The sequence below is a fragment of the Dermacentor variabilis genome, chromosome 3, assembly GCF_050947875.1.
Source record: "Dermacentor variabilis isolate Ectoservices chromosome 3, ASM5094787v1, whole genome shotgun sequence".
NCBI lineage: Eukaryota > Metazoa > Arthropoda > Arachnida > Ixodida > Ixodidae > Dermacentor > Dermacentor variabilis.
Window position 1 is genome coordinate 138,352,573 of NC_134570.1, and position 20,280 is coordinate 138,372,852.

A 20,280-nucleotide genomic window follows, 5' to 3' on the forward strand; every position below is an offset into this window, starting at 1 on the left:
CACAGAACCCTGGACTGTGCACCATTTTAGAACTAATTACAGCTGACAAACGCTAAAAAACAACTTACCAAGGCTTTTAAATGCTTACAACAAATCTGGCATTTATATATGTGCCCTTACTCCATCAGAATTTTCTCGACTAAATCAGCGGGACTAATATTCATGTTTATATGACCAGCTATTTCATGAGTGCAGATTAGACGAGTTTACAGCTTTTTGTTCACATTTATATTACATATATATGTCTATATGTTTTTTTTTTTTCATCTGTAATATGTGAAACGTTTTGTAACTTCATTACACGCAACTGCTCACTTTTCACTTAGCGCTTCTCATGCATTCTTGCAAAACTAGGTATTTTTGTATTGTTAAAAACACGTGGCAGCTCTGCGCTGCCCATGTCTTGTGGTCATAGGGGGCAGGGTGTTTTTTCAAGCTGCACTTGCAGCTTTTCTTCACTGTCTCCCCCAATCTGTTGGAAATAAAGATATATTCAATATTCAATTCAATTCTTACGCTGCCTCGGAACCCATAAACAACCAATGGCCACAACAGCACATCACAGAGACGAATACCAGTGGTGTGGTTCTCGGTAATTACAAATGCTCTTGAAGTGCTGCAGCTATCATGCTGTGAAACCTTTGGACAGCACAGCAATCTTGGTTTGTTTCACATGTCAGGTATGGGTAAAACCAAACAGCGTCCGAGTGCTATGCCTCGGAAGCGAGTGCATGTTGGTGCAACTGCTTGTGCACGCTCCGATAGCACTTGGTGTTGCGAGATGACAGCACTTGTCTTGACATGTCACATATTGGAAGGGACAGTGTTGGCAAGGCCTTTTGAGCTTAATAAATATTTTTGCTGCTGCTCGAATGGCATGCACAACGTGGCCACTGCAGCCAGCAACAGGCCCGCGACTTCCCCAAAAGCAGGCTGGTCACGCATGGTGCAACTATGTAGCCATGACGATAAATTACAAGCATGTTCTTGCAAAGCTCATTTGTTTTTGTTATCTCATACAAATGTGCAAAAATTAGGGGAAGATTATAGCATGAAAACCTAAACAAACGCAAAGGGGAACCTGTCATTCAACACAGTTTTCTGATGACAATGAGATTCGCCCATTTGCTACATGACAGTCAATTCTAAGGTAATTAATTCAGGGGAAAATGACGGCAGATGAAATGATGGCAGATGACAATTTATAAACACATGGCCCCCAATTGCATTTTGTCGACCTCACAGCCCTCGCTTTCGTGATCCTATTCCCTCTTTACTTTCATCAGTAAGGTAGGCGCACAAGCCCTAGGGAAGCGAAACATACTATTCATTCAAGAGGAACAAAAGATGACAGCCATGGCTCACGTGGAACTAACTCAGCCTTTGCGGGTGTTCTTTTATGCGAAGCATATTACTAGAGCTCAACCCAGCTCCTCAGGCGCGGCGGTGTCGCCTTCAAGGCTGACCACGTGACACCGTGACGTCACGACAGAGGAGAAACGGGGCTCCAACTCGCGCCGTCACTCGCGGCGTCGCGGCGGTATATAAGCAGCTGCGCTTGTTTCTAGGTGGCTTTGGCTCAACTCTTGCAAGATGGGCTGGGTGAGAATCGAACCAGGGTCTCCGGAGTGTGAGACGGAGACGCTACCACTGAGCCACGAGTACGATGCTTCAAAGCGGTACAAAAGCGCCTCTAGTGAATGCGGTGTTTCCTTAGAAACGAGCTGTTTCTAAGGCTCAGGCGTGCGTCGCTTGCTGAGGCGCACATTTCGTGGCCGCGCCGAACGCTGCGTTGCTCGACGCTCACCGCGTCCAATGCGGGGCGCGTAGTCGCTGCGCCGTAGCCCATTGTCTTACACCCCTTGGCGGGTCGACGGGAACGCTGTCGCGTTCCACTCTTGAAGGCGAAGGAGAGTAACGCATGAGTTGTTTCTTCGTCTAGCCGAACCAAATATAGCCAAGCAACAGCAGTTCACCAGGCTAAACAGTGGTTCAACAACTAAAATAAAGGCTAGTATGCTTCGCATCCTGGGCTTAACCTTAGCTAAGCCACAGCCATTTTTTTCTGAACATGGGGAAAACAATCATGATCCTAATGGATGTTGGAGGAACCTCGAATTGCACCTTTGTGGAATTCGTCTGAAAAATGTCTCGCAGTGTGTTTCACTGAAAAATTAAGGTTTCTTCAATGCAGATAACTGGCAGAAAATCATCGACTGATAGTATCCCTCAAATGATATTGCATAAAATTTCTTTGAGGTAATAACAAAAAGGATTCATGAATTTTATAAACCTTGAATGCAAGAATAACACCTTTTTCTCCAAATTGCCTTGTGTGCAAAGCATGTGAGAGATTGTACTGTCTTCATGTCTCCCAACCACTACACTTGGCAGAGCACGGTACATGAGTGCAGGTATGCTTGCTTTTGCTTTGTTTGTTTTTTTGTTCTCTCTCTCTCTCGCTTTTGAACAACAGCAGTAATCCCAATGAATGCCTTGGCAAACTGTCCTTGAACTGTCTTCGGGAGCACCAAGGGCTGTAGAGCAAGTGCAACACACTTTGCCAGAACAAGCCTCCAAATTTTTATTCTGTAAATGACTACAGTATCCAGTTAGCCCGCAATACCGCAATTCATTATTGCCCGTTATTATCCTATTATTGCCCGCAGTCCATGTCCTGACCAATAAAAAATTAAATTTGTAGTACTGTGTATTTGGTTCTACGACACAGCAGCATTTTATAAAAAGGACTTCTGCAAAGCCTCGGTTGTCAAGGTAAGAACCACATAAACCAATTTATCAAGCCCCAACATAAAAGCAAAATTTCCATAGCTTTAATGCCTATTTTTACCATAATGTAAGAGTCGTAATCTTGGGTGAGATCATAAAAGCATCTTGCTTTCTTTATGCTCGCTTAAGCTCTCGTAATTTGCTGGCGCTGCACTTTTATCAGTGGTCATCAGCACAGTGAGGTGTGAGCGCAAATTGAAAGCAAACTACTGAGTGATGTAAAATGGAAAGCGAACATTTGGAAACTGATATCTTTATGCAATACCACCCCTCGTTGCTTGAGCATTTAAAAATTTTGCAACCGCTATCAGTTTTACTAATTATTTGGGGGCATGATTAAAAATTCATATTTCATCTGATATCTGACCTTTTCTTCAAACGCAACAACTTTCTTTCAGATTGGTCAAACAGACATATTACAAATGCATTTGTGTATTTGACAACTATTTATGCACTGAAATTTGACTTACACGTGCACTAAGGCATGCTTATTAACAAAGGAACAAGAATGGCACTAAGCAGTTAGCAATTGGTTGGTATCTTACCGTTTACATTTGGAAGTGGTGGATTCAAATTAAATCACCTCGTTCTTCCCTGTGCACCAGTTCTTACATCGTACAAGTCTGCCGGCTTACCTCTCCTGTCAGCCAACTGGAGTAATCGCTGACCAGGTACGCTGCCAAATTGACAACCTCGGGTATTTCCCCTTGCCTCTCTATGGCACCCTTCACGGCTTCTTTGGAGAAGCGACCATCGGGATCTAGCCTGCTGAAGGCACCCTAGGTAGAAAACACAGAAGAAGCAGTGGTGTGTAAACAGAGAACAAACCTCCTCAAAACCTACAGTCAGTTTGTGGCACTCGAACACAAAACAAACACAGCCCAATACAGTGTACTTCCGTCAATTAAACTTTGGTTAGTTCGATTTTTCTGTTAATTCGATCCCTACCAAAGGTCCCTGCCGGCATTCATGCATTTCTATGGGCCCAAGCTTTCCTTATCTAAATCCTAAAATTCGCCGTCGCCAGATAACACTTTCCGTACCGCACCCACTGGGCATTGTTAGACCACTAATGATGGAGTCAAATGACGCTTTCAAGACCTACCACGCCGCCCACGGACACACTGTACAATCAGTCGCGAAAGAGAACTATGTTTTTGTTTTCTCAGCAGTTTGCTTTTTTCCCACCAGGCAGCAATTTTTGAATGCGCTTCGAAGTTTCACGATGGTCAAAGTAGAAAGCAAAAATGGCTGTCTCCGGGAGCAGCACACGCACTTCGAAAGATCATGGATCTTGTGATTCCATTGCATCTGCAGCTTATTTTATCGATGGATCGAGCAGCAGCGAGTCTAAGGATGCTGCCTTTACGTCGGACTTTGACTCAGAGAGCACCGAAGTCGCAAACAAGCCCAGAACATTGGCGGCCACAGCCCGGCACGCCGAACTGTAGTGCTTGCAGTTAAATATTTGTAGTGGAACATCTGTTCACAGAAAATTAGATTTTTTTGGAGATCGTGCCTATCAGACGGCAATACATTTTGTATATCTCATAATTTTTGTTAGATATTTTTCTTAGTAGATCCAAGCGTGTCTTTACAAACTTTGTTAAATTTTATCCCATAATCTTGATTCTAGCAATTTATATTTTTTTTGTGACATAAATCACATTAATAAAACTAGTATATGTGAAAAGTGCATTCATTGTGCTTTTTGTTTGTGCATTACATAAAATATTGAGTGCAGTAGTTCCTTCAGAAAAAAAAAAATATCTGGCATACCCTAAAAAAAGACCTCTTTTCCTATGGTAGGGAAAGAGTTAAAGCTTGACCAGTCAGCGTGCACATGCCTGACCCTTATGTTGACCTTAAGAGTAACCCCTTTAGTGGTAGCATCAGTCTCAGCAGAGCTTACAGGATAGTGATACATTGAGCATGCATCCATATTCTGTCAAAAACACCTATTTTTGGTCAGCCGCAGGAATATTTTAGCAGTAACTATAGCTCATATTGTCTGATTGCAGTATTTACCTGATTCTAATGTGCACCTTCATAAAAATTGGGCCGAAAATTTCCTGCGTGGTGTGATCGCATACAAAACCAAATCCACTTTATGAAGTTTTTCAGGGCGGAATTGGGGACGTCGGAATGACGACGAGGAACTGTTCGAAAGAGCAACGTGAGCGTCATTGTTTGGCTGTTGCGGTGCCAATGGAGGCTGGTAACGACGCTCGCTCTGTTCGGAATGATAATAACTGGTGAATACCAGTCACAGACGGGAGGAGACAGTACGGTTGTTGCAATGGTGAGCAACTTGAACGATATGCTGGAAGGCAGAACAGATGGCCGATCGTCTGCGGTTCGCCACTCGGCTGGATTTCCCTGGTGTGCAGGATACCGCAGACCAGTTGATGGACCTGGAGCATGAGACAGCTGTGAAGCGGCAACAACACATACAGAATGATCTCCAAGATTAGCCAGTTCTTCACGGACTATTGCCTGAACAAATGGTGCTGTAGGCAAGTTTTTCAGCTCACTGGGGTGGGAAAAAAGGCTGCAGGTGCCATGGCTTCAAGTTCTCGCCACGCTATACGTGTCAGGTCATCTGATGATGATGGTCACTGCGCTCCTAGCCCATCATCACAAGAGGATGTCGCAGCTGTGTTCAGCAGATGTGCGAACAACGTTGCAATGTGGTGGCTCTTGGCCTGCTGAAAGCATTCACACTCTTTTATGATGTCCTGTACCGTTTCACAATTTTCTCACATGAGCAGGTTGAAAGCATTGTCAGCGACCCATTTAGTACATGCCCAACCTTGTCTGACTCGGCAGTAGCGCTGTTGGCTTTACGGCGCAGAGCCAGCACGTCCTGGATTTAAGAGACGTATGATGCTGTGAACGTCTGGGCCCGGGTTGCTAATTCTTCCTTAGCGGTGCTCTTCCGCCTGGCAGATGGCCGAATAAGTCTCTCAGCTTCCGTTTGCATGTGTCCCAGTCGTTCACTCTTCCTCGTGATTTTCATACAACACCTTCGAAGTGCCTTGTAGGTAGAAGACCAAGTTCGCCAACACAATCGTCAGATCCCATTTGTTGTGGGCACTTACATACTCATACGTGGCGATCCAGTCTTCCATGTCGAGGTGGTCAGTGCCGCAGAATGTTCCTGGATCCCGCGGCTGAACCAGCACAACCGTCGGGGTTGCAGACATTGATGAGGGCCGCACCATGTCGGGTCCTGTTTCGTTCATCACGTTGTCAACTCCGAGGTGACAAGCACTGCGGAGCTCCGTTGTTGTTTCTTGTGGGTACCCAGCACCTCTGCCTATTTGTTACGTTGCAGAAGTCGCATGTAACGATGTATTTACAATATTTACACGAGAGACAATGACACATAAATAAGATGGCTGTCAAGAGCAATTCCACCTCTACACGTCCAATGGTCTTCTCCTGACTGGCACCACTCCTGGTTGTGCCATAACAATACAGTCGACTCCCGAAAATTCGAAGCCACTTAATTGGAATTTTCGGTTAATTAGAAGTGAAGTGCTGGTCCCGTCAGTTTTGCATGTAATCCTATAGAAGAAATCGCTCGATAATTCGAAGTCCTCATCCAGTAATATTGTTTAATTGGAAGTTAATTTTCAGCCGGGATCCTCAAGGTGACCGTCATTCTTTGGTAGAATGTGCAATTTTTCAAGTGTTGCAACAGTTCCGTGCTCCGCGTTGGTGTCATCGCCACCGCAGCCGCCCGCAACGCCATCCTTCTTGGAGCGGCGCGATTATTTATTGCTACGGCCTCCGCGATCAACTCCGGCGGGAGCCGCATCGCCTCCCGCCGGAGGCCACGCGCGGCTGCCGCGCGGGGCCGGAGCTGATCGCGGAGGCCACGCGGGTGCCATAGGTGCACGCAGCGCCGCATACTGGCAGTGGCGAGATTGTGCGAGATTAGTCTTGCAGCGTGCGCAGCGTATGTCAGGCATGTGTAGGTCGAGCGCCTTTGTGCGGGAAGCTCGTAGGCTAGCTTGTTCCACGAGTGATTCGGAATTGACTGTACTTAGTCGCGCAGTTTATAGCCATGGCAAACCATGGCTCTTATCGCATGCTCGACCTGGCAACGAAAGTTGAGGTTTTGAAGGAAGTTGAGAAGGGAGGTGCCGCCAAACAAGACATAGCGCGGAAGTACGGGATCAAGCCGAACACGCTCTCTAACTACATCAAGAACAAGCGAACAATAATGGATGCATTTGAGAACGACAAGTTCAAGACTTCTCGGAAGCGAATGCGCACCGGCGCTTACCCAGAGTTGGAGAAGGCTCCGCTGGTTTGAATTAGGGAGGCCAGGAGCAACAAACTTCCTCTCAGCGGAGATATCGTTGCGATGAAAGCCCGAACGCTTGCAGCAATGTTGGGGATCGATGACTTCGTTTCGTCAGATGGATGGCTGACGCGCTTTAAAGATCGCCATGACCTGGTTTTCAAGAGCGTGTGTGGTGAAAAGGCATCCGTTAACCAGGAAACATGCGCCACGTGGATGGACGGAAAGCTGCGTGAATATCTCGCCGGATACAGACCGGAAGACATCTTTAATGCAGATGAGACTGCACTCTTCTATCGGCTTCTACCAGAGAAGACCCTCACATTCAAGGACGACGACTGTGCTGGGGGCAAACGCAGCAAGGAGAGAGTGTCGGTGCTGATCGCGGCAAACATGACTGTCACGGAACGATGTCGGTTACTTGTGATCAGGAAAGCCGCGAAGCCGAGATGTTTTAAAGGCGTGAAGACGCTGCCTGTGGACTATGAGGCGAACAAAAAAGCGTGGATGACGGCCGAAATCTTCAAGAGCTGGATAAGCAGATTGGACCGCAAGTTTGCTGCTTCGAACTGCAAGGTGTTTTTCCTTGTCGATCACTGCAGTGCTCACGTGAATGTGCCAATTTTGAGTGCAATACGCCTCGCATTTTTGCCTGCAAACACAACGGCTGTTTTGCAGCCAATGGACCAAGGCATCATCAAGAATGTTAAAGTCCTGTACAGGCGGCACCTCCTCGAGCGCATGATTTTGTGTATGCATAGCTCCACAAAGTACGAGGTGAGCCTGCTTAGTGCCATCCACATGTTGGCGCGAGCATGGGATCGTGTGAAGCAAGAAACAATTGCAAACTGCTTCAGGGCTTGCGGTTTTGTGGCAGCTTCTTCGGAGGATGCCTCTGAAATTTCAGCGGAGGAAGCGTCAACAAGCGAGCTTGACGGCACTGATTTTGGTGATGCTCTCGGGGACGTCAATTTTGAAGATTACTTTGCCGTAGACAAGGCGGTCGAAACGTGCAGTGCGCTGATGGATAGCGAAATTGTAGAGATTATTCGGCCCCAGGAAGCGACCCAGGAAAGCGACGATGACGTTGAAGGCGAGCCGCAACCTAAGGCTGCCGATGTAGCTGCGGGCCTTGCTCTTGCGGAGTGCTTCTTTGCCGCTGAAGGTAACGCAGAAGAAGCGTTCCGCCACATCTACAGCCTGCAGAACTTGCTTTCAGCAGCGCGATTCGGCAAGAAGAAGCAAAGCAAGATGACCGACTATTTTTCTTAGAGAAAATACTCGATTTCGCCACAAATAAAGTGCTGTTTTTTGTGTTTTGTGCTTAATTGGAAGTTCGTTTAATTCGAAGTTTTTTGCGGTCCCTGTGAACTTCGTATTAACGGGAGTCGACTGTATTGCTACACTATTCAATCACTAAAGTTGCTCATACCACATCTTATGTTCATGAGTAAATTATTCCTCAGAATTTTGAGAATGGCAGCCCACAAACAAATCTCGTGGAACATAACATTCACAGCACATGCCTTTCATCTGAAGTATTCTCATACTTATTAAATATTAAATGTACAAAACAATATTAGTGCTCAAAACTGAAAGTAATGGAATTTTACTTGCGCGGCTCCTTACGGGTGGTGCAGTAGTACCCGTGCAATGTCATTACAGACCCTGCAAAGCATGATAAAGCTTTTAAGAGTGCTAGAATTTTTATCACACCCGCATATATCACGTCCGCATTAGTCGGACCAGCATATATATTTAGAACCCCATTGAAGAAAGTCAAGTGCAATGCTAAGTCTTGCTATCACAGTCAGTGTTTCATCATTCGGACGAAGCTGCCAATATTTTTTAACAATCTTAAGTGTGGCTTTGCAAATGTTGAACTGCTGCTAGTTGCTTCACGCAGAACTGTTGACGATACAGTCTATGCTCGTTACAACGGACCGGCATACAACAGACTTTCGGATATAAAGAACTACATTTCAGCCTTAGCTTGTTCTACCTATTTTATTAATGCAACAAAGTTCGCTTTTAACGGACCATGCTACAACGGACTATCGACTACAGCGGATGAAATTAGCTGCAATTTTTTCAAAATCAGGCACATAAAATGTACTTTCGCCGTGTTAACACGGGCTCACAACACACTTGCAAGAGTCAGCCGACGATCGCAGCTCAATATCAAGTGCGCGAAGGAGGAAGGCAGAGCGGAAACGGGACCGTCTTCTTTCGCACACGAGGCACGAGGAGGGCTGGGGGACAAGAGAAAGGAGGGTTCTACTCTGGCGGCTGCTGCTTACAGCGTGGCCGCCATATTTTGAAAGCGATCTGCGATGTAAACAAAGTGCGCGCCCGTGCGGGCCCCATTTTCAAAGCAATCTGCGATGCGTGCAAAGTGCGCCCTATGCCGGTAGCTTCATGTGCGCTGTGCTTTCAATGTTTGGTTCGCGTTGAAGCGAGAGACAACACAAAGGCCAATTCGCTCGCTGCTGTTGCCACACTTATCTTAATTTGCTGTCGATGCTTCGGCTTTAGAGCATAACTGCAACTTTCTTTGTTCGTTTTTTAATTTCAACATTCGTCACTCACTCTTTGCAATAAAGTTGTTAGACATCACAGTGAAAGTTTTGGACGAGAAGAGTTTCGGATAGTATGGACTTAGGATAAAACAGACATTCTTTTCGGATTATCAGTGTCAGTTGTAACAAGAGTCGACTGTATCTTTAAGAATGAGGTTGCGACCTCCCCTCCTCTGTAAGGCGCTTAAACAGTGCCATGCTTAATCACAATGATAACAGGCAAGCGCTACTTTAATAGCTTTATTCTTTTCACATGAGAACATGTTCAATATTATGGTTGCTTGGGACATGCGTTAGGAAAGGGGTAGCTCAATGCGAAAATTAACTATGCAGCAGCTAACAGCTGTAACATAGGGTATGGCTGTTCGATTTTTGCTGAAAAATTCACATCATGTATTGCAATTGATTACACCTTGATCTATCTGAGCAGATTAAGCCTGCAGACTACCTCTTTGTGTGTGTATCTTATACTCAATTGAATTCTTTTTTATTATCATTTCACTTTGTGACCTTGTGGCGTAGGCATGCATGCCTACGCCACAAAGGACTAAACCCGGCCTTGTCACCAATGCCAACTTGCCTTGGCTGCCATTGCTGCACCTTTCAATGTATTCTGGCCATCTTTCCTTCGTAACATTTGAAAAAAAAAATCTGATATTTTTTGAAGATTTTCGCTTTGTACGGTTCCAAACAGGTCACTAAGGAAATTTCAGGTTGTGAAAAGTGTAACTGGCAGGGCAGGTCATCGACGTACACAGTGGAATAGCGTCGGCCGAACAAGACGAACTTGTGCTTTTATTCACCTGTGCATTTGGTGGCTTCGTTGACTAGTGTACGCATTTCCATTACCGATTTCGTAATTATACACTTTTCGGTGTGACTTTGAGCACACTTATTCGGTGATGTCACATGCATTCATCAATACTAAGACCACACTATAATGTGTGCCGGCATCGCACCAATATAAGTCAGCACCAACGACATGTGCCTGTTATTGAGACACAGAAACAGTGACACAGCTAGGGTAGAATTAGAGACAGCGCATTGATCAACAAAACGAATCGGCTACTTGGCACGAGCTCTTCGAATAACTGGGCCTCATCGCACTTGTCTGCAGGACGCACCTGGCACATATGCGGACTGGGCTGTCCCAAATTCCAGTAACATCGGGTACGGGTCCACTCTCATAAGAGGCCCATGCCTTTCTTGCAGCCGTTACCACTGAAGTAGCGGTCTGGCAGATGAACAATGAGCATAGGGAAAATCACAGCCGTGAACTTCAGCCATCCTTGCTGCAAAGTGTTGACGTCTGTTATTGCATCCCAAGCATACTTTTAAAAGCTCCTGCGAGGCGGTCATTGGTGGCGCTGATGCCAACAGTTGACAAATCTACGAAAAGCATAGGAAAGTTATTTGTAGTAATAATTAAAGTGCAGAAATTATAAAAAGAAGTAAAATAAACGTGTACAAAAAGAACTTTCTTCTTTCTTCTCATTCATTTAATGTGCTAGTGTAAGTCTTTATCTCACCGATGGAGACGCGGTTTTTACCAAAGTTAAGTCCCGAGTTCTTTAAAGGGCAGTAACGGCTGCTGACACATTTGAGAGCATAGACACGAGCATGAACGGAGTGCAAACTACCCAATGTGGTTTCCGTGCCACTCTGACCGATGCCAAAGCAATATGTCTTGTTCACCACTTTACGATCAATGTTTTTTGCTGCTTGCAGCAACATTTGCAAATGAAAGTGCCCAAATTATTTCTGTATTAGACAATGTTGCCTTCCTTCATTTAAAAGCTTGTCATAAGACTCGAAGAACATATGTACAGTCACATTCAATATAAGCTGCAACATGGTGCCCATGGTCAAAGGGGCCCCAAGATAGCACGGCTGTACTGACATATGAAAAATTGGAGAACTAAACACCATCCCAATTACTGACACTTGTTCAACCAATTTTACGTTTACACAGTAGACATCCATTAAATTGACTCTGCCTAAATCGATTTTTCGGTCAATTCAATACCGACCAAAGGTCTCGGCCAGTGCTCATACATTTCTTCTGTTATTTCGATTTCAACATGAGAGTAAGGACTGCATGCAATATTGTCTCTCCTGTACATTTGTTCGCACAAGCCTGCCAGTAAATTCCACAACAGCCTCGAAAACACGAAGTGCCGACATTTGCCTATGAAATTCTAAATATTTCGGCGCAGGTAGTGCAAAAGAAGAGAAGACAAGCGTGCGCGTCTGCTGTTGTCGGCAAAGTCAAGTAAGTTGCACTTGTTTGCTTTCGCATGCCAAATTTTTATCTGTGTCTCGCAGTCAGTCAATGGGGCTCTCGCGTGTAAGTGGGGTCCATTATTAAAGGGGGCACGAGGACTCATGGCCTCAGCTGGTTGCTACCGCTGAGCGCCGGCAAGAGCGGCAGCTTTGTGCAAGTGCAGTGAGTGACGTGGTGTGAAGCGATCACCATACTAAAAAGAGAAACAAAGAAAGAGGCAACAAATTCGTCAAAGACTAAGAAAGCATGAAAAAACTCCCTTGGAAAGCCACCTTACAAGTATAGAGAGGGCCTTTTACTATCACGTCGCACAACACGAGTGTCCCATCGCTGAGGTCCCAAAACACATGACAAATTCATACCCCTGACACACAGGCCCTTTGGATCGCGATCGAGTCCGATCCGGATCGAGTGCTTCGACACAGGTACTTTGAACCACGATTATTCCCAACCCAGATCCAGTTGATCGCGATTGCAGGCTGTCGTTTGTGCTGTCATGCTGCTCAACAAACTTGATCTGGATCGGGCTTGATCGTGATCCGAAGTGCCTGTGTTGCATCTGCATTAAAGAACTACCGCAAAACCCAAGCTATACGAACCGCCGCAGCCCTCCTCTGGCAACACAACTCGAGGAGTATAGATGTCACACAGTACAGTCAGCATGCCTTTGACACCTAATCATACGCCTGTGATAAAGCGCTCAGGTGCTTGTAATTTGCTACTACAGAAATGTTACCCATCAAGAAGCTTGTCCAAGCAGTCCACGCACATTGTCATACAAACAGGAGAAAACACAATGTAATTCTCACGTGCAATTTAGCCGGCGCTCAATGCGTCACTCAAAACATGTCAAAGCAGAGCTGTAGCAATAATCTCATCATTACAAGAAAACTGTCACGACTGAGCTGCAAGACGAAGCAACAACAGTACCGCAAATAATAGCTAGCATTCAGGAAAACGGCAAACTGTGGCACCCCGACTTGCTTTATTCTGCAGGCAGCAGGCGGCAGTGGAGTTTGATGGTGATGTGTCTCTCCACTACGGGAAGTGGCGCTGGCATCTCGCCGCAAACTTCAGGTTGGAAGCCCTAAAGCACAGGTTAGTGCTGCGTTTAAACTTCTCGGATGGTGTTCTAACCATACGTGGTCCGACTAATGTGGACATGACATACACAGGTGCGGCGAAATTTCTGCCACCCTTAAAAACTTGAACACGTTGTGTAGGGCCTGTAATAACTTCGCACAAGTGGCACTACAATGCCTGTAAAGAGCTGTACCAGTAAAATTAAATCACTTCCAGATGAGCACTGATATTGTTTGGTACACTGAATATTTAATAGCGTGAGAAAATTTATGATAAAAAGCATTCACCGTGAATGTTATGTTTCATGATATTTGTTTGTGATCTGCCATTCTACAAATTCCGAGGAATAATTTAGTCATGAACATAAGACCTTGTATGAGCAGCTTTAGTGATTGAATAGTGTAGCAATATAACTCACATATAGGGCACAGATAAGCCTACAGCATACATATAACCTAACTATATGCAGAGCCCCATGGCGACAGCAATGCCAAGCAGGAAAATTCGCTCCAAGTGTCCATATAGTTGCTATCGCAATAATAGGTTCATTACACTACGGTTCTCATTAAACTGAAGTTCAATATCAAAGTTACACTTATCTCACTCAATGAATAGCTGAGGCGTGTCATGGGAAGTTCCAAGTGAAAAAAACAGAATGAGGCACAAGATGCCCAAATAATAATCGGTTGTTATGAGCAAGAAAGAGCATGTTACAACTGGAACACTAAAGGTCCTGTAGTGTAAACAGACAGTCCCTTTATTTCACACATTATGTGCCATGATAAGCTCACCTTGGTGTAGACAGGCCCAGGCTCAATGCAGTTGAAGCGCATTCCATATTTTGCCCACTCTGCAGCAAGTGACCTGAAAACAAACCCAGTTTAACAAACCTACAAGAAAGCTACATAGCATTGAAATGTACCAGTGTGTATATGCACCCCACAAGAAATAATAAACTTAATTTTACAATTTCCAATATCATGAACAGCACTTGCAAGTTGCATGAGCACGAAATGAAACCGCAACTTTCAACGCAGTAATGCAGGAGTGTACAGATAGCAATTTCTAAGACCGAGCCAAATATGAATCAAACAGAAACGGCACCAGTCGCATGTGAGCTAATGCTGCACATATCACAGCATTAAGGTTCAGTAATTAAGGCTGATGCAGTTTGGCTCCTCAGTTGCCTGCGTATAAGATGTACCTACATATTTAAATCAGTCTGCATGATTAAGCATACCTTGTAAATTTATCACAAAATGCCGTACTCACCCTTTTCAGGACACTAAAAAAGAATGTTTCTGCAAGCTGGAAATTTTAGCAGAATAATACTTAAACCAGCACTCCTCTTAGGTGCAGGAAACCGACATTTATTGCACTTCACTCGAAGACTATCAAAGGACTCGTCTTCCAATGTATGGTCAAAAAGTTGAACTACTTTGGCCAACAACATCGCTCGTTAACCATCATTGGTCTATGAATTATTTGTGCAGTACGTAAGCCTACTGAAGTGTGTTGCTGGCATTGCCCCTGCAGTGTAAAATGCTCGGGACAAACACACAAGCAAAGATCACATCATGCCTGAACACATATACAAATGGCAACTGAAAGCCAGAAGCAGTGCAGCTACTGCTGGACTGCGACGACTTCTCACACAGGCAACTGATGATGGCGATAACCGAGTTTTGCTTTCATTTAGGGCACAGCTCTTAGGCGCTCGTTCCTGTGCTGAGTGTCGGCATGCCTCGACGTCACTTGTAACCGAGTGAACAAGCACAGCGAAGGATGAAAGAGCAAACGCGGAGCGCACTAGGTGATGAAAGATGACGATAGCAAAGAAAGAGGAAAGCGGAGGAGGAGGATATGGCAAAAGTGTGAGAAGAAAAGCATAGTGCCACGCAAGACGGGCTCTGCGGCGACGACGGCTATGAGATGGCGCCAAAGTAGCACACGTCAGACGTAACGGATACAGTGTGCTGCATGAGCGGAGATCTGTCTGGGGTGGCTGCTTTGAATCGCGTCCAAGCGTCACCCACGAGCTGCCTCTCGCAATCTCCCGATTAAGTAGGCAGTTCAGCCATGCTTCACTCTTTTCGCAACGTGGCACAGGAGACAGATCGTCCACGCCAGCCACCCCTGCTCACAACGTTCCCTTCCAAATATAAACCCTGTACCTATATAATCGTAATACAAAATATTGACACACGAAATGAAAACACGTATAGGGCTGCGCTAAAGTTTCACATTAGGGAGTATCGTAATCGTCCACGCATTTTTTAATGGCAGATATTGAATGCCACTAAGTAACAATAAAGAAGTGTGGTGCATTTTTTATATTTCTTGTGTCAGTTCAGTGGGTTTAACATTTTATTTAAGAAAAACTAAACTACAACAGCAAACTAGTACAGTCGAACCCACTTGTAACAATATTCAAGTGCCATGAAAATTCCATTGTTATAATCCATAATTGTTATAACCGGGTTGCATGAAAATATCAAAATAGGGGGATGGCAGAGCTGATACGAGAAAACTATATAGGTGGGAAGGGCAGTGCCCCTCCCCACCACCTTCCTCCGCCCGGCTGCTGATTCTGTTCACTCGTTTAACTGCTTCCTGGGCACTCCGATCACATGTTGCAAGCTGCGGCTGTCGGCATTAAAGAATGGCACTGCTATAACAACTGCAAAGAGGTGTCACGGATGGCAAGCGATATGCAAGCACGGCCAAGGCATCATTTTGATGGTCCCAAAAGGGGCCTTTCAAAAATTGTGGGAAGGTTGCCGTGGCAGCCTGTCAGCTTGAGAAATCCAGAATAAACGCTGAGAAGAGATCACCACAAGCATCTCACCAGTGGCTTGCACGAGAAAAGCCTATGTCCATCAGCCATGCATGCTTTATGAGAAGCTTGCTGACATCCTTCTCCAAGGCATCCAAATGCTCTACGAAGTGCAGTGGAAGGTTCCTCACGACAACAAAGCCCCAGAGGGGGACTGAATCATCTGCCGGACCTCCTGTGAGGACAACGTTGAGGCAGCCTGCCCTAATGCGTCGTCGCTCTCGCCATCGCTATCTGATGCAAGCACGTTCGCGACAATCGTCTCAGCGGTTAGAAGCACTTAGTTTCCAAATCTATAGCCGTGCGCTTTCTTTTCACCGGCAACATCGTGCATTGCTGACGATCAATGGGCAGATCAGCCATCTTCCATTTCGGTGGCAAGTCAAGCGAAGCTGAGAAACCACGTGGCCAGGAACGACTTCGACACAACTAACAAAGACGAATGTGAGCGACTAAGCTGTTCACAGAACTGTGCTGAATGAGGAGCCAGCAAGCAACATGTGAGCAATCAGCTTGCAGCGCAGTTGGCGCGGTCCATTCGTGTTTCTGAGGGTGGTGCGGTGCAGAGCTGTGGTACAGCCCATTCGTGTTCGGAGGGGTGGAACGGCGACGGGAGAGAGCCACGTGGAGATGGCTGGAAAATGAGTGTGCGGCGACTGTTGAAGCAGCGGCCCATCATGCTGCGACTCGAATTTCTCATTTTCTATTTTGCTGAGCAAAAATTTCGCATTTCACTACCTTTCGGCTCGGACACCCAGCAGTCAAACTTCATCGTTATAACCGATAATGCGGCATCGGGGCATTGTAGTAAGTGGGTTATATCACTATGGAAAACATACAAAAGTCGACGGTGCAGCAGCTTCTCATTGTTGTAACTGATATATTGTTTAAGCCAGTATAGTTATAAGTGGGTTCGACTGTATGCGCTACCTCAACAGAGAGGTACCCATGCCACAGATGCCATACTGGTAGGCTTTACTACTGCTGCCATGCTGTCAACAAGGTGAGCCCTAGAAACTGACATCTGATACCACAGTCACTCCACTGTTAAAACAAGACTCGTTTTCTGTCACAATGCTGCCATGCACGGTATCTTTGTACTCATGGAAAAAAAAAGTTTTATCAGCGTATAATACGAATTAGGAAAACTTAAGGAAAACATTTATTTAAATTGCGCTCCGGACTTCAATCACTGTCTTCCTTAGCTGTGCTCTCTTCAGATAGTTCCTTGTTCAACATATCTTCTCAGAGGTACTCATCCTCTGTGCCATTGAGCGCATTTGAGATGCCGCACTTCTTGAAAGCGCGACGTACAAGGTCCTCCGGTATGCTGGCCCATGCGTCCGTAATCCACTTGCATAGCGTGGCTGGCGAAGCCCGCTTCAGCCGCCCAGTCAGCGTCACTGCAGGCTCACCTAAGCGCATCCAATCTGCGTAACACCACTTGACCGCGTCCTTGAACGGCTTGTTCACGAACATCTAAAGGCTGCAGCTGAGATGTCATCCCACCCGCGATAAAAACGAGTGCAGTGCTGGATTCGCGCAACAGTCTCTTCACTGAGTCGGCCAAATGGCAACGAAATGCGTCCAGCATGAGGATGGACGGGAATGACAACAGTGCACCGGGCTGCCTACACCAGACGGACTTTATTCAGTGGAGCACAAGATTCTCATTCATCCAGCCTTTCTCATGGCACCTCACGGCCACATTTTTTGGCAGCTCCTCACCTTTAGGCACTGTCTTGCGCTTGAAGACGACATAGGGCGGGAGATTGCATCCGACTACCGTGCACGACAACATGACGGTAACTCGCATTTCCTTGATGCCAGTGAACCAGACATAAACTTGTTTAGAGCCCTTTCCGTGCACAGTGAGGGGTGATGGCATGTCCAGATAAGCCAGCATTTGGTCAGCATTGCCAATTTGCCCTTGCTGGAAGTTTTTGGATTTGCGCAGTCAAATAACATGAGCTGGAAAGCCACAAGCAACTTTTCGAACTATTCAGGCAGCTTTTACGAAATCAAAGTTCGGCGGCATAAGGAAAATCCAGCACAGCACATGTAGCGATAAATCCAGTGATTGCTCGCTTTGAAGGCGGAGCTCGCTAGTCCTTCTGTCTTGCAAGCTCCTTAGCTATTGCCTCATAAGCTCCAGGCTCACATCTAGATGCGCAGCTCACTGTTGGCTTTCGAACTCCATCAGAGCGAGTTCGATTTCCAGGAATGTCCCACTCTTCAGGCCGCGAAAGTTTCTTCGCATTCCGCTGCATGCAAAAAGGACTTCCTTCTGTAGACGCCATCCGTGAATGCTTGCCTCGCTGACGTCAAACTGCCTCCCAGCTGCACTGTTGCCGATGTCCTGTGTGGCTAAAATAACCTTTCTCTTGAAAGCAGCTGAGTACTGTTTTCGTGGTCTGGACATCCTGGTCCATCAATGTGGAATAATAAGATGCACTTCACGAAGCGTGGTTTGCACGTGTACTGTCAAGGTGCACGCTCAACAATAAAGAAACGATGCTTTAGTCACGCAGCAATAACGAAACCAAGCTGTAGCCATGCAGCAATAAGGAAGTCAAGCCATAGCCACGCAGCAATAACAAAAACAAAACTTCTAGCCTAAATTTTGACTGAAATTTTTGTTTGGATTCGCATATAGTATGAAGTGAAAATTTGGGATGCTAATAGGAAAAAAACCTCATACTATTATATGCAAGTTTACGGTGAGTGGGCAATTTCGTGCTATTTCGGTTAAGCAGTACTACCGTTTAGTACATACTTTTTCGGAGCTCCGGCCAACTACTGTTTAATGAGGTTTCACTGTACTCGTGTAATGCTAACAAAGTACAAAAAAATGATTGAATGCATTTTCTGCCCACTTAAATTGTATAAACACCCATCACAGCCCAATTGCGAAGCTGCCACCATATTGTTTACGAAAAAAAGAAGCCTGCAGCAATGGAAGCGATCGCATGTACTGCAAACACTTTATGGCTGCCATCTTGTTTGCTGATCACCTGTTTCAAATGGCACGGTCGCATGTCTTTACCAATATGTGACAACGGTTTCCGTGTACATAGCACAGCGCACAAGCTCTGGCTCGGTGAGAAAAGTGCAGCAAAAACATATAAATCTATGTCCCACCAACATGGATTTCTTTATGGCACTTCAGATAGCAGCTGCAGCGTGAGCTGCTATGCCGGTGGCCGGGACTGTGACCAAGAATATGGGTCCCCTACTTCAAGAACGCAGATTTCGGTATCAACCACTGATCTCTTCTATAGGGAGCAAAATATAGAGAAGTGATACCACCCAAAAGGCATGCATGCGGATTCAGCGTTACAAGAAGCAGGTTTGCGCAAAGAAGCTTTATTCTCAGTCGATCACTTTCTGGGATATGAGATACCATCACTTTCGTGCTTGGCACCAGATGCATCGGCATCTACGGGTCACAGCACGTGCTGGAAAAACACTGGTGCACCATGGCTGGTGTCAAGTTATGCAAAATGTCATGTGAGTGATCGTATCTCTGAAAGCAATTGACTGAGGATAGCACTCCATAGCAGTGCCACCACCCCTGACCAACGCATGGTTTTGTGCTGTCGGCAATTCAGTTCGATGCCCTCGAGCAAGGCTTGCCAAAGCAGGCTAACAGAATCTTTACAAGCTTTCATCTTGCAATGCATTCCCTATCTGTGGTTGTCCCATTTCGCAACAACAAAATTCCAAAAAAGCAATTTTTTTTTGCATTTTCCCCGCCGATTTCATTCCGAGGTTTCACTCTATAAGTTCCACCATTGCATAAAACACGCGAACAAAAATTTAGGGGGGGGGGGGAAATGTGCCTTGTAAAGCAGAAAATACAGTAGTCGAAGAAGGCTGATGTCTCGGGGATGAGTGAACAGTCCAGAGTTTTTGCATTTCACGCCTACTGGAACATGGCAGACACAATTAGGAATTGCACCCAGAACCCAAGGTTGGATTCAGGGTAGCATCAAAGGTGGGTGCCTCATTTACATATATAGACAACGGGAGGAGGGGGCTCGCTGCTCAATTTTGCCAATGCAGAACTGGGGGTATGTGTTTGTATGTATGTGTTCATAGGTATGTGCTGCTTGAAGATATGTGTTCGTATTGCAAAGGGGGAGGCTGTCTGGGGCTCCCTCTCTGGAGAACATGATAGGTGTTGAGCCTCGATGATGGATGAAAACAACAAAATAGACCTAAAGGAATGACGCCAACCTACATCATGAGTGCTTCCACGCCGCTCTTGGCTGCTGCACTTGGCGCAACGTATCCAGAGCCATGTTTTGTGTAGGTTGCAGAAATAGCCAGGAAGTTCGCACCTGGCAGAGAAAACATGAAAACCTTTGCAGACTTAAGCAAGTCAGAGTGGCTT

General features: G+C 45.8%; 2 protein-coding genes across 2 annotated transcripts in view; one reads left to right on the forward strand and one right to left on the reverse strand.

Annotated features, from left to right (window-relative positions):
* LOC142576314 (uncharacterized) overlaps positions 1–20,280 on the forward strand; it is a 78,215-nt gene that overhangs the window by 50,314 nt on the left and 7,621 nt on the right. Inside the window, exons 2-3 of the mRNA XM_075686394.1 lie at positions 11,898–11,953; positions 12,962–13,063. Of these exons, the coding sequence (XP_075542509.1) occupies positions 11,898–11,953; positions 12,962–13,063 (158 nt within the window). The remainder of the gene's footprint in view (positions 1–11,897; positions 11,954–12,961; positions 13,064–20,280) is intronic.
* LOC142576312 (2,4-dienoyl-CoA reductase [(3E)-enoyl-CoA-producing], mitochondrial-like) overlaps positions 1–20,280 on the reverse strand; it is a 36,984-nt gene that overhangs the window by 4,186 nt on the left and 12,518 nt on the right. The window contains exons 5-7 of the mRNA XM_075686390.1: positions 20,128–20,227; positions 13,840–13,912; positions 3,426–3,569 (exon numbers count right to left, since the gene is read on the reverse strand). Of these exons, the coding sequence (XP_075542505.1) occupies positions 3,426–3,569; positions 13,840–13,912; positions 20,128–20,227 (317 nt within the window). The remainder of the gene's footprint in view (positions 1–3,425; positions 3,570–13,839; positions 13,913–20,127; positions 20,228–20,280) is intronic.